At 37.4% G+C, this 13,588-nt stretch overlaps 1 protein-coding gene across 1 annotated transcript; it reads right to left on the reverse strand.

Annotated features, from left to right (window-relative positions):
- Positions 1 to 1,669: 1,669 nt before the first annotated feature.
- LOC138854075 (uncharacterized) lies at positions 1,670 to 11,488 on the reverse strand. Its single transcript, XM_070094950.1, has 3 exons — positions 11,235 to 11,488; positions 5,640 to 5,791; positions 1,670 to 2,791 (listed from the first exon to the last, which is right to left on the reverse strand). The coding sequence occupies exons 1-3, from the start codon at positions 11,451 to 11,453 to the stop codon at positions 2,509 to 2,511; spliced, it is 654 nt and encodes a 217-aa protein (XP_069951051.1). The 5' UTR covers positions 11,454 to 11,488; the 3' UTR covers positions 1,670 to 2,508.
- Positions 11,489 to 13,588: the final 2,100 nt, after the last annotated feature.

A 13,588-nucleotide genomic window follows, 5' to 3' on the forward strand; every position in this document is an offset into this window, starting at 1 on the left:
CTTACAAAGACATTATCATCATTTTTCTTCGTAAATTTGGTAATGCTTTTCTCGATTGATTTAAACAAGCTTAATATACAACCTGTAGTCTTTGGCTATCCTTGTGCTTACAAAAGAAATTTAAATGTCATATACAGCAGGTCCTCAAATAACATTGTTTCATTCATCATTTCATTATAACGATGAAGTGAAAAAAATTAATGAATACAAATTATTGTAAAATAAAAATTTGTAAAGTATATGATAATCGTACAAATGCACGACAATAAACGATGCAGTACAAAAGCGTTCAGCAAGCCCACCACATTTGTTATCGTTTGTTTTTGAACTGTATAGTGGTAGGAGGTGCACTTTACAATTTTTGCTTTGTAAATATTAATTCCTTGATTTAACCCTGTTGCAATGAGTGGTAAAGGTACACTGTGCACCCCTGATGTCTGTTGCCACAAAAAACACAGAAAAGGTGTGACATTAGAAAGAAAACTACAAGTTTTGTTTATATCAATTAGCCCATGGCAAAACTGGTTTTGTTACACTACGTCGTTTTGCTTAAAATTACAGTTCTAAGAACCTATCAGTGACGTTAAGTGAGGACTTACTGTATTTACTAGTACAATCTTTTTAAGAACGTTCTGCAAAACTTGTATGTTTATGTTTGATGTAATTTATGGCAAATGTTTTAAGATACCAATTACTTTAAGAATATTTTAAGACTCATTTGCTATGTACAGTAAAAGCCAAACTAATTGCCTATATTCTAATCAGGAATGAAAATATTTTAATAGAATATGAAAAAATATGCACCTTCGTAATTACTATGGTACAATATGTTTTTTGTCTTGTACAATAACTGACTCAGACTTGAGAAAATAAATCCAAATTTGCTAGTACAATTCTTTTACATTATTAATCAGCAAAAATTAAACCACAGAATGATGCAAAATGTGTTGTAAAGAAACAAAAATAATTTAAATATATTTTGAGGATAGTGGAAGAATTTACAAAATAATATAAAAAGAATTATTACTCTAGATTCATTTAAAAGAAGTGAGGAAGCAACTCTGATCTTTTTCAGCTAATAACAAGCCCACAAATTTGAAATAAAAATTAGATAACATTTCTTTGTCTTGGACCAGTTTTAAGCATGGCCCCAGGCAGCCTACAATACTGTCCAGTTTTAATTTCCACACTGTTGACTATGAATTTTTCCAGCCTTAGTATTGACTTATTGTTCTGATTTTCAATAATAATGCAATAGTAATAAAAGACAATTAATATAGTATTTTTTTTTCAACAAACCGGCCATATCCCACCAAGGCAGGGTGGCCCAAAAAGAAAAACAAAAGTTTCTCTTTTTAAATTTAGTAATTTATACAGGAGAAGGGGTTACTAGCCCCTTGCTCCTGGCATTTTAGTCACCTCTTACAACACGCATAGCTTACAGAGGAAGAATTCTGTCCCACTTCCCCATGGAGATAAGAGGAAATAAACAAGAACAAGAACTAGTAAGAAAATAGAAGAAAACCCAGAGGGGTGTGTGTATATATACATGCTTGTACATGTATGTGTAGTGTGACCTAAGTGTAAGTAGAAGTAGCAAGACGTACCTGAAACCTTGCATGTTTATGAGGCAAAAAATGGACACCAGCAATCCTACCATCATGTAAAACAATTACAGGCTTTCGTTTTACATTCACTTGGCAGGACAGTAGTACCTCCCTGGGCGGTTGCTGTCTACCAACCTACTACCTAGGTAATATAGTACATATAACTGAAGAAAAAATACTGGGTTGGGTTTTCCATGAAAGGTCAAACTACTGGATTTAAGTTAGTTTTCTTTGTACCCCCTTTGAAACACTAATTTAAAAAAAAAATATTTTCAGAAGGAAACCTATACAACACATTAGCTATAAGAAAATAGTGACCTAGCTGTAGCTCAGTGATCAGAGCATTTGGCTCACAACCAAAGATCTTGAGCAGGGTCAAAAGTACAATGGTTAAGTTTCCTTACATTTGCTGTTTCTGTTTACAATGCAGTAAACAGATGTACTTGGGTGATGGCTAAATGCTTTCCTTTGGGGATCTTGATAAGCCAAGACCTTCACCCCAACATCAATATACGAAGTTGGTCAATGTGCTACTTTCAGTTGTATTTCTGTGTTGCTTTGGACACTAATTTACACTGAATTACAGTGATAAGATATCACCTTATTAAACCTATATAGTACACGAAATTCTTACACTGTATAATCAGAAGAGTGGACGTAATAATCACTTCAAACAATATTTGCATTCAGTACACACGTTCATAACAATTTAGTTATTTGGTAGGACAAAAACAATATGATGTTAATGATGTAATGTGGAAACACCACATAAGGAGTAGATTATTTCAAAAAATCTTGTAAGATATAAATGTTATATTCTGTATTTGAAATGAAGTCCATATGAGATGTTTCCAGTCCTCAACATACTTAATGAAAACAGAAAACACAAATTTAGAGGTAACTAAACTGGAAGAGCTTTGGATACTGTAGTTTTTACCATGGAAGAACATATGCTTGAGAAAAACTTGAGCCCAGTCTGTCCTCCGGGTATATTACTGACAACAAAACACAACAGTGCCACCACTTGTATGACAGCTGCTATGGAGGTAAGAAGTGTTGACTGCAAGCTAAGTGCAAAGTAGAGTGTTGCAAACAATGAGACAAAGTAAACTGATGTAAACATTAGTCGGTCTGAAGAAAATAGATGTTTTAGGTGATTTACTGGACCCCACAGGAAAGAGAAACTGAAAAGATAAAAAAAAAAAAAAACAGATTTATTATATATGAGATCTAAGAATGTTGACCCTTATGTGTTTAGCACTTTTTTTAATGACAAAATAATAATGAACACTGAAAAGATATGCATAATTAAGCAGACTGACTGACCTTAATATCCAAAGAAAAAGAAAAAGTATGTTCAACAACAATAACCCAATTAACAACCAAATTCAAACAACTCTACCATGCTAACAAACTTAATGAAACAAAAGGAGATATAAAAATAAGATCTGGAAAACACTCATATATTGGGCTCTAGTAAAATGACTAAAACAAATTATACCAAAAAAATAAAATGAACTTCCCCTCTCAATCATAGAAATGGGAAATAAACTTGACAATTTCTTTTACACCATAGGGTAAAACCTAGCTAAAATAATCCTCAACTCCCAAGTCCAAAGGGCTTTTCTAACAGATAATTACTCATGCTCCCTATATGTATCACTAACTACTCCTTCAGAGGCAATCTTGAGAAAAAATTCACTAAAAAAAGAAGGAAATAAAGCTAATATACTTTCATTCACATACATAAGAAAGCTGCCTATGTACTATCCCAACTCTTGAGGTTCTTTAGATCAAATATATATGTACTATACTGTAATACAACACTAACAAGTTGTCAGTATTACATATCTTTGATCTGAAGATACTTGTAGCACTATATGACCCTTATGGGTTTAGTGCTTAATTTTATTAAAATAGTAATGAAGATACTAGTCTGACACAGTAATACCATGGAACCTCAGTTGAGAATATAAAATTATACAATTCATTTGCTGAATCTCTGGCACATCTTTTAAACCTGACCTACTTCCACTAGTGGGCCCTGCCCACATATAACCACATCTACTATTGCTGCATTGCTCTACTTGTTCTACTGACTCCACTATTAGACTGACCACTTGATCTGATTCCTTGTAGGAAACTAGAGAATGTCTCTACAACTTGATTGCTAAATCTTTCACCCACTTTATTGGTCTGACCTATTTTACTAGAGTGTAAAATGTTTTACAGTAAAGATATTCAAGTGTGTATGTGTTTATTATGGCATTGCTTAACAAATCTAAAGAAACAAATATGTTCCCAAACACACTTAAACTGGTTAGGGTCAAACCTATGTATTTATAAAAGTGAATACCCATCTGAAGTCAATAACTATTGGCTAATTTGTAACTTACCATTATAACTGTATTTAAACTACTGTATTTGAAGACATAATACACTAGCTAATGTATGAATTCATAACAGAACACAATATTTTTAACCCTTGTCATTTAGGTTTCACTCAAAAAGAGTATAAATGAATGATGTAATAACAAAAAATGCTTGATTCAATATATGAATCCCTAAAAAACAATGAATATCCAATAGACCTATTAACTGATCTTAAAAAAAGCTTTTGATACAGTAGACTACTACTCCCTACTCCTTAACCCTTTCAGGGTTTCGGCCGTACTAGTACGGCTTACGAGCCAGGGTTTTTGACGTACTAGTACGCCTAAATTCTAGCGCCCTCAAATCTAGTGAGAGAAAGCTGGTAGGCCTACATATAAAAGAATGGGTGTATGTGGTCAGTGTGCGCAGTATAAAAAAAATCCTGCAGCAGACAGTGTGTAATGAGAAAAAAAAACTTTGACCGTGTTTTTGGATTAAAACAGCAACTTTGCACTGTATTTTTGTATGGTATTTATTGTTGTATTCTAGTTTTCCTGGTCTCATTTTATAGCAAGGAAGACATATTACAGAAATTGAGATGATTTTGACTGGTTTTACAAAGAAAAGTACCTTGAAATTGAGCTCAAAGTAGCAGAAATATTCGATTTTTACTAAAGTTCAAAAGTAAACAAATCATGCTATGCGTCCAATACACGTCAACTGGTGAGTCTAATATTCTTTCACAAGTAAGCCAATATTATTTATACCATGTCTATACTAATACAGTAGTCTGCATAACAATAAATCTTCTATTTTTTTGTGAGAATAAAAATTCAAAGTGCAAAGCAAAAGAATGTAAGAGGGGCATGGGGACGTGACTAATGAACAGAGGTAATGTTATTTTAGTGCCAGGAATGTCTTTCTTGTTTATTCTGGACCCTATTCAGAAACTGGCATTTTTTGAAATTTGTGTGAAATTGGCAAAATTGCTAAATTCTGACCACTGTATTGGATAGTTGAAATCGGTAAATGGGTGGTTTCTTGTACTCATTCGATAGAAAAAATGGAGTTCTAGGGAAATAGTTACGATTTTTGTCGACAAATATACTGAAATTGGCCGAAAATAGGGCTCAAAGTGGGGAAAATCGCCGATGCGTAAACATATTTGAGACCGCTAGCTTCACAAGAGCATAATTCTGTAAGTTTTCCATCAAATTTCGTACTTTTGATGTCATTATGATCGGGAAAAGATTCTCTATCTTTCCATAAGAAAAAATAATTTTTTTTTAAATTTGGCTGACCCTGAGAGCAAGTCTCTGAGAGGGCCTGTCGACCCTGAAAGGGTTAAATTAGAGCATTACAGAATAAAAGACCATGAACCCTTCTACAATAAGTCTACCTCAACAACAGACTCCAGCATCTATGACAACACTTCATAGCTACATGCATTACTGTTCATGTTCCTGCTTTTGTGAATATCAACTAGCAATGAAATGTTATTAATTAAACAATTTACTACAGTATACTTTTTTCCTAGATAAATTTACAATAAATAAATTCTGTATTACTATAAAGTTATTATTTAAATACATGATATTAATAATTACTGCTTAGTTCCAAAAGTTTATCAAGCTATTTCATATACTGTAAAACCTTTACCTTGAAACAGAGAATAAACTACCCAGTGTGAAGAGCAAGGCAAACTTGCGAGCTTTGAATACCAGGAGTGGGAAGTACATTGCAGCCAGTGAAAAGCAGATTAAGCCCATCACAACACACCCCAGGAAGCCTAGGATCCTTTGCTTTCTTCCCTGAAAGTGTACAGAGAAAATTATAATGACATTTACAGTATTATTGTTACTTAGCTTGTTAACAATGATTAAAGTTTATTGACAACACATAGGTCATTAACCCTTTGACTGTTTCAGGGCCCTCTCTGAAACTGTCATTCTATGTCGCCAAATATTCGAAAAAAAAAAAATTATTTTTTCTTATGAAAATGTTAGGAATATTTTTACTAGTGTTTTAAGCCTAAAAAAAAATTTTTGCCATCAGTACTTACCGAGATATAGAGCTGCAAAGTTTGCAGAAATTGACGTGCGTACGGCAACAGCGGCGACTGCCGCCCACCCGGTATTCTTTTATTTACTCTAATTCAAAGGTTTCTTGCATTTTTCAATATTTTTCTTTTCCAGGTAACTTATGTGGCCTGTGAGACCAATGTAAGGTGCATTGTTCAAATATACACTCATTATTTACAACACAATAACAGAACAAACTTTATCACTATTAGTTTGTGTATACGCTTTGTTTACACAAACAAACAATACAAAACAATGTTTATTACTATTGTTCCATAATATATATACATATGTACAGTCACTAACCACGTTCCTAGAACTGCTGCAGCTTGTGGAACTCTTTGAAACATGGGTATATGCAGAGGGGCACTTCACACTCCTCACACATAAAACGAGTGTCTCTGCGTGTTTGTGGGCGTTTTGTGGTATGCATACATACATAACACCTCTTCTGAGCATTTTTCTTGGCAGTAGTAGGAGGCAGTTGTATGGGGTAGTGATCACCAGGCCTCAAACGAGATGACGTCTGTGGGCGCTGGTCTATTGCAGGAGTTGCTCCTTTGTACTTTGCAATTATTTGTCTGATTACTGACAGGCAAAATTCACCATATTTTGGTGTTTTGTTGGTCTTCAACTTGTATATGTTATAAGCATTTAGCATAGAGATATCAACAAGATGGAAAAAAAGTTTGATATACCACTTATAACTCTTGCGTACACAGTCTGCAAACCCAATCTGCATGTCACATTTGTCCACTAAGCGCATATTGAGGTTGTAGTCCATGACAGCTGCAGGCTTTAGAATGGGTTCATTGGTCTCTCTGTTGTCCCTGCCACTGGGTACCATTTCGTTTGTGTGAACTGATGTCAACAATGTGACATCACGTTTGTCATGCCACCGAAATGCCATGATGTCATTGGCAGCAAAGGCTTGCACCTCACCTCTGCGAGTGCCAGCGTCGAACCTTGGCATATGTTTGCGATTACCACGCACTGTGCCACACACGTCTGTCAAGTTCACTCGCAAGAAATCACTGAGTAAGGGGCTTGTGTACCAGTTATCAGTAAATAACATATGCCCCTTACCAAGATATGGTTCCATCATTGTTCGAACCACATCACCAGAGATACCCAATAACTTCATGGTATCTCTCAAAGTATTACTGCCAGTGTACACAATAATATCTAAAACAAGACCACTTCTGCAATCACACAGTACAAATAGCTTTATACCAAAGCGTTTCCTCTTGCTTGGTATATATTGCTTGAATGAGAGTCTTCCTTTGAATAAAATCAAGGACTCATCAATAACAAGCTTCCTGAAGGGATAAAAATACATGCAGCACTTTTGTTTCAGGTACATAAACACATTTCTTATCTTATATAACCTGTCGCTTCTGTCAGGCCTGGTTTTGTCTGAAAAGTGTAACATACGCAAAAGTATCAGGAAACGATTGACACCTATAATGTCACTAAAACCTGGAGTTGAAATCAGGCGATCTGTTGTCCAGTATGTGGTGACAGTGTGCTTATACACATGTGGCATAAGCATTATTGTGGCAAAAAACAGGTACATCTCTGCCACAGTTGTCTCCTTCCACTTGTGTAGCCGTGATTTTGGTGAGAGAATTGTATTTGCCATGGTGTATTCACAGTATGTGTTGGTTTCCCTGACAATGATGTCCATCAGGGGTTCATCGAAGAATAACTCAAAGCAGTCCAGTTCACTGGCATTGTTCCCAAGTGGACAAGATGGCTTTATTCCACTTTGTGTTTCATCAAAGTCATGGGGACTGGGAACAAACTCGTCACCGTCCTGCCAATCCCAGATGCGGTCTGCTGGTGGTGTCTGGATATTGTACCGTGGTTGTGGCTGTGGTTGTGGCTGTGCAGGTTGTGGTGGTGCAGGTTGTGGCAGTGTGGGGTAGGGTGAGGCTGGTTGTTCTGCTGAGTCAGCCGCGTGGCTAGTAGCGTGGCCCGGTGATGGTGCCACATGGGCCGTGCCACCCTCACTATCACCACCACTGCCTCCTCCCTCACTGTCACCATTCATACCCATCGTTACAATATCGTCATCTTCACTATCAGGTCGTGGTGTTGGGCCACGGGATGTGCTCCCAGAGTTTCTCCTTCCCCTTGGAACAACATATGAAACACTACCAGACCGCATGCTACGTCGTACATACTGGCGCTTCACTGGGGAATATTCACTCTCACTGTCACTAGAACTGCTTTCAATGACCTTGAAATCACTATCACTATCACTATCACTGCTATCATCAGGGTGTTGTACACGACCAAATAGTTTCCTCTTTCGTCCTGGTACAGGCGAACGTGAACGTGAACAAGCCGGCACAGCACCAGAGGTCGAAGGTTGTGGGTCATCTGGGTTTTCGTCACTATTTACGTTATCCTGGGCACTTTTTTCGGTAACACTCACTTGAAAACCCTTGAATTCACTGTCACTGACACTTTCATCGCTGTTAGAGCTATCACTTGGGAACAAAAGACCTCCAATCCGCCGAGGAGTGAGGAACTTCTTACCGAGAGGCATGGTGAAAATGGACTGACAACATGGCGTTCCCACAATGCACCGCTAGGTCCCAGATTTTTATCACAGGGTGCACACCGACCACTGAGACCCATTCTCTCCCGTGTAGGCCTATCAGGCCTTTGGCGCTCGATTTGAAGCCGCTAGAATTTGTGCGTATAAATACGTCAGAAACATTGGCTCGTAAGACGTATTTATACGTCGGAAACAGTCAAAGGGTTAAGACGGTACATTACCTGCTCAATAATATCAAGAATACTTTAACCCCTAAAATAAGAAATAATCTGAACTCTTAGAATATATACACAGAGAAATATACACCTTTCAGTATATACAGTACTTTGACATACAGAATTTTTTAACCTGTTCATTAACAATTTTCCTTAGCAGATATCAACAAAACATTTTTATACTGTACTATATTATAAAATATATACAGTTCAAGGTAACAAGCATACCTTAAGTGATGGAACTTTATTATTTTCTTGCATATGAAATTCCATGTTAAAAATACAGTGGAACCTCAGTATACGATCAGCTCCCTACTCGATCAAAGCTCAGCACTCGACCAAACAAATACGACCTGCCAGAACTTCGCTGTAAACTATTTCGTGTTTCTTCACATATTTTGGTTTGTAGATGAATGGTTCAGAGAACCGACATGTTGATAAATTAGACACAAGTGCAACTCTTGGGAATCTTTATTGAGGAAACGTTTCGCCACACAGTGGCTTCATCAGTCCATACGTAGGAGAAACTTGAAGAACAGGAGGAGAATGAGGTAATCAGTCCCTCAACCTTGAGTCGATGTGTTCAGTCCATCAAGAGTTGCACTTGTGTCTAATTTATCAACATATTTTGGTGTTTTATTGTATTATCTGTATAAATAAGTCACCATAGGGCCCACAAAGATTAGTGATAACAGCCAACCAAACTGAAAATTGGTTGGGAAGAACTTGTTCGATACTCAAATGGAGCGGCACTCGAACAGCCTTCTGGAATGAATTAAGGTCACATACCGAGGTTCCACTGTAGTCATTTTCCAACCTAGGTATAAGAAGCACCAATGCAAGATAGTGTGCTGATACTTCTCAAACATAATAAACTAAGTTTGTTTATACAGTATCTCAATATCAACTTCTATTCCTGAGTTTACAAAACCATATTTAAAATAAAATGATATAAGTATACATTAGATATAATAAAATTTTCTATTATCAAGCATTATCTATTTTTTAAAATATCTAAATTTACATGTAATAAAGAACATTAGGAGAACAATTTGTGAGAATAAACGAAAATGTTAAAGATCTAACCTAACCTCAATTACTTGGATGATAGTACAGAAGTACCTATCAGTAAAATAGGTACCTGGGTGTTAGCTGACTGGCTGGGGTCACATCTTTTGGACAAAAGTGACCTAATCTGCCCGAAATGCCCTGCATGACAGGCCTTTCTGTATAGTAGTATGTCGTTGATGTCAGCTAGACTTGTATACCTTGTACATATACATACTTGTAGAAATAAAGATTATTATTATTATTATTATTATTACTACTGTATGAAACACTTGGTGTTATTGTCATGGTAAATAATGGTGCCTAATCTAACTTAGTCTAGAAGTATTATTCCTAAATGCTTAGACAAAAAGGTCTAATTATGTCTGTGGCTGTAATGATGCTGAATTCAGAGATATGATGCTCAACTAGACTCCCATCAATCTCCACCCACACCTGTCAGTAACTAATTATTACTGTTTTTTTTTTTTTGTGACTGTGAGGTATAAGAGTGTGATTAATACAAGATGAGAATGCCATCAATCTTGATTAAGTTGCAAAGAAAGTATTTCCCAGACTTAAATATTGTATATGTTTGCCCTGGTCATATTTATCAGGCTATTCAAATACAAATGGCTGTATACACTTTGCTGAACAAAATTCCACATATGTACTTGTTTTGCAAAATGAAGGACTGACCTAATCACTCCTTTTACCCCATGACAATTTAGCCTGGTATATGTCTGAAATGCAATGCATTTTTAGGTTTCTCAAATCATACTTATTCATAATACCTATTAAGTACATTTATAATAAAAAATTTAGTAAGCACCTCTGTATGTATACTTAATTATAATAAATGTACTTAATAAATTATTATAATAAATGTACTTATTAAATTATTATTATTATAATGAAGAAAAGCACTAAACCCATAAAGGTCATTAAATTATAGTGTTCATGGGAAGTGCAATAAGGGTTATATCATATAGTCTGTAGGACAGGTACCTTTACATGATCCAAGTAACTGGAGCTAATTTCTACATTCGTTGTTCATATTTGATTGCCTATCATTCCCCCACGCAATGACCCACACAGGTTTAGTGCTCTCCTAATGAATGAAATAACAACATAGAGGTCATATATACAGTGTCTGGGGAATAAGAACATAAGAAAGGAGGGACACTACAGCAGATCTACTGGCCCACAGCACTCAAGTTTCAATAGAGGAAGAAAAGGGAAATGCAAATCCCTAGTATCAAGAGCCCTTCACCAGCATCGGGGTACTTCCTCTGAAGGTTAAATAAGTAATAATGAAATAAAATAGTAATAATCAACAACTGACCAGTGTGGGCAGACAAGGGTCTGACTGTGAGGACCAAGAGGACGCTGATGCAGTCTCTTCATCTTCAGTGGCAGCAGTGCCACCATTCCTGGAGAACCAAGAGGTTATCTTGGGTATCTTGATATCACTTATGGTGGTGGGTAAGAGAGGCGTCTTGGACTCAGACTTGCCATCACCTCGAGATAAATATTCCTTCAACTCTCTGTTTAGGTCTGTCATTTTTGTTTACATGGTACGTCACCATCGACGCCCCCGCCATCTCTTGACGCAAACTGACCTTATATTGTTAGTGTTACATTCAAGTGGGAGCGCTAAGTTTCGTGTTGGGGAACGGCATATCGGGTTTGATCCGAGGAAGGGAAGGAGTAGTTACAAAATCCTTGGATCAAGAGATCTTTACAAGCATCAAGGTACTGCCTCCCTTGTAGGGAACTGCTATTACAACTTACATCCAGACCCAGTACATATCCAAAGTCTCCATCTCCAAAACTGGCTCCCTCAAGAAAAATTTCTTGGGGCTCTTGATCCAAGGAATTGGATCTGCCCTTCCCTTCCTTGGTCTGAATCTGAATGCTTCCCAGTTCCTTACCGGGAATGTTTTGGGCAGCCTTTCTAAGGTACATTACTTTGTGCCACCAACATTACTTACGATGGACTACTCTCTGATCTATCTTTACTTCACCTATGGTATTTGTGCTTGATGATAAAGTAACAGTAAGTAAAAAAAAAAAAACTCGTATGAATGATCTCTCAATTAAACAAGTGCAAAACAACCCACGCGGGAAGAACTAAAAGCCATAAATGAAATCGAAAGAAACCCAAAGTATTTCTTCTCCTATGCCAAATCAAAATCGAGAACAACGTCCAGTATTGGGCCCCTACTTAAACAAGATGGGTCCTACACAGATGACAGCAAGGAAATGAGTGAGCTACTCAAGTCCCAATATGACTCAGTTTTTAGCAAGCCGCTAACCAGACTGATAGTCGAAGATCAAAATGAATTTTTTATGAGAGAGCCACAAAATTTGATTAACACAAGCCTATCCGATGTTATCCTGACGCCAAATGACTTCGAACAGGCGATAAATGACATGCCCATGCACTCTGCCCCAGGGCCAGACTCATGGAACTCTGTGTTCATCAAGAACTGCAAGAAGCCCCTATCACGAGCCTTTTCCATCCTATGGAGAGGGAGCATGGACACGGGGGTCGTCCCACAGTTACTAAAAACAACAGACATAGCCCCACTCCACAAAGGGGGCAGTAAAGCAACAGCAAAGAACTACAGACCAGTAGCACTAACATCCCATATCATAAAAATCTTTGAAAGGGTCCTAAGAAGCAAGATCACCACCCATCTAGAAACCCATCAGTTACACAACCCAGGGCAACATGGGTTTAGAACAGGTCGCTCCTGTCTGTCTCAACTATTGGATCACTACGACAAGGTCCTAAATGCACTAGAAGACAAAAAGAATGCAGATGTAATATATACAGACTTTGCAAAAGCCTTCGACAAGTGTGACCATGGCGTAATAGCGCACAAAATGCGTGCTAAAGGAATAACAGGAAAAGTCGGTCGATGGATCTATAATTTCCTCACTAACAGAACACAGGGAGTAGTCGTCAACAGAGTAAAGTCCGAGGCAGCTACGGTGAAAAGCTCTGTTCCACAAGGCACAGTACTCGCTCCCATCTTGTTCCTCATCCTCATATCCGACATAGACAAGGATGTCAGCCACAGCACCGTGTCTTCCTTTGCAGATGACACCCGAATCTGCATGACAGTGTCTTCCATTGCAGACACTGCAAGGCTCCAGGCGGACATCAACCAAATCTTTCAGTGGGCTGCAGAAAACAATATGAAGTTCAACGATGAGAAATTTCAATTACTCAGATATGGTAAACATGAGGAAATTAAATCTTCATCAGAGTACAAAACAAATTCTGGCCACAAAATAGAGCGAAACACCAACGTCAAAGACCTGGGAGTGATCATGTCGGAGGATCTCACCTTCAAGGACCATAACATTGTATCAATCGCATCTGCTAGAAAAATGACAGGCTGGATAATGAGAACCTTCAAAACTAGGGAGGCCAAGCCCATGATGACACTCTTCAGGTCACTTGTTCTATCTAGGCTGGAATATTGCTGCACACTAACAGCACCTTTCAAGGCAGGTGAAATTGCCGACCTAGAAAATGTACAGAGAACTTTCACGGCGCGCATAACGGAGATAAAACACCTCAATTACTGGGAGCGCTTGAGGTTCCTAAACCTGTATTCCCTGGAACGCAGGAGGGAAAGATACATGATTATATACACCTGGAAAATCCTAGAGGGACTAGTACCG

The sequence above is a fragment of the Cherax quadricarinatus genome, chromosome 48 (genome assembly GCF_038502225.1).
Source record: "Cherax quadricarinatus isolate ZL_2023a chromosome 48, ASM3850222v1, whole genome shotgun sequence".
In the NCBI taxonomy this organism is placed as follows: Eukaryota; Metazoa; Arthropoda; class Malacostraca; order Decapoda; family Parastacidae; genus Cherax; species Cherax quadricarinatus.

Coding starts and splice junctions, on each gene's coding strand:
- LOC138854075 (XM_070094950.1), bottom strand. CDS start 11,453: ATGACAGACCTAAACAGAGAGTTGAAGGAATATTTATCTCGAGGTGAT. Junction 5,792..11,234: donor ACCCTTGTCTGCCCACACTG/GTCAGTTGTTGA, acceptor GTACACTTTCAG/GGAAGAAAGCAAAGGATCCT. Junction 2,792..5,639: donor AGTTTATTCTCTGTTTCAAG/GTAAAGGTTTTA, acceptor TTATCTTTTCAG/TTTCTCTTTCCTGTGGGGTC.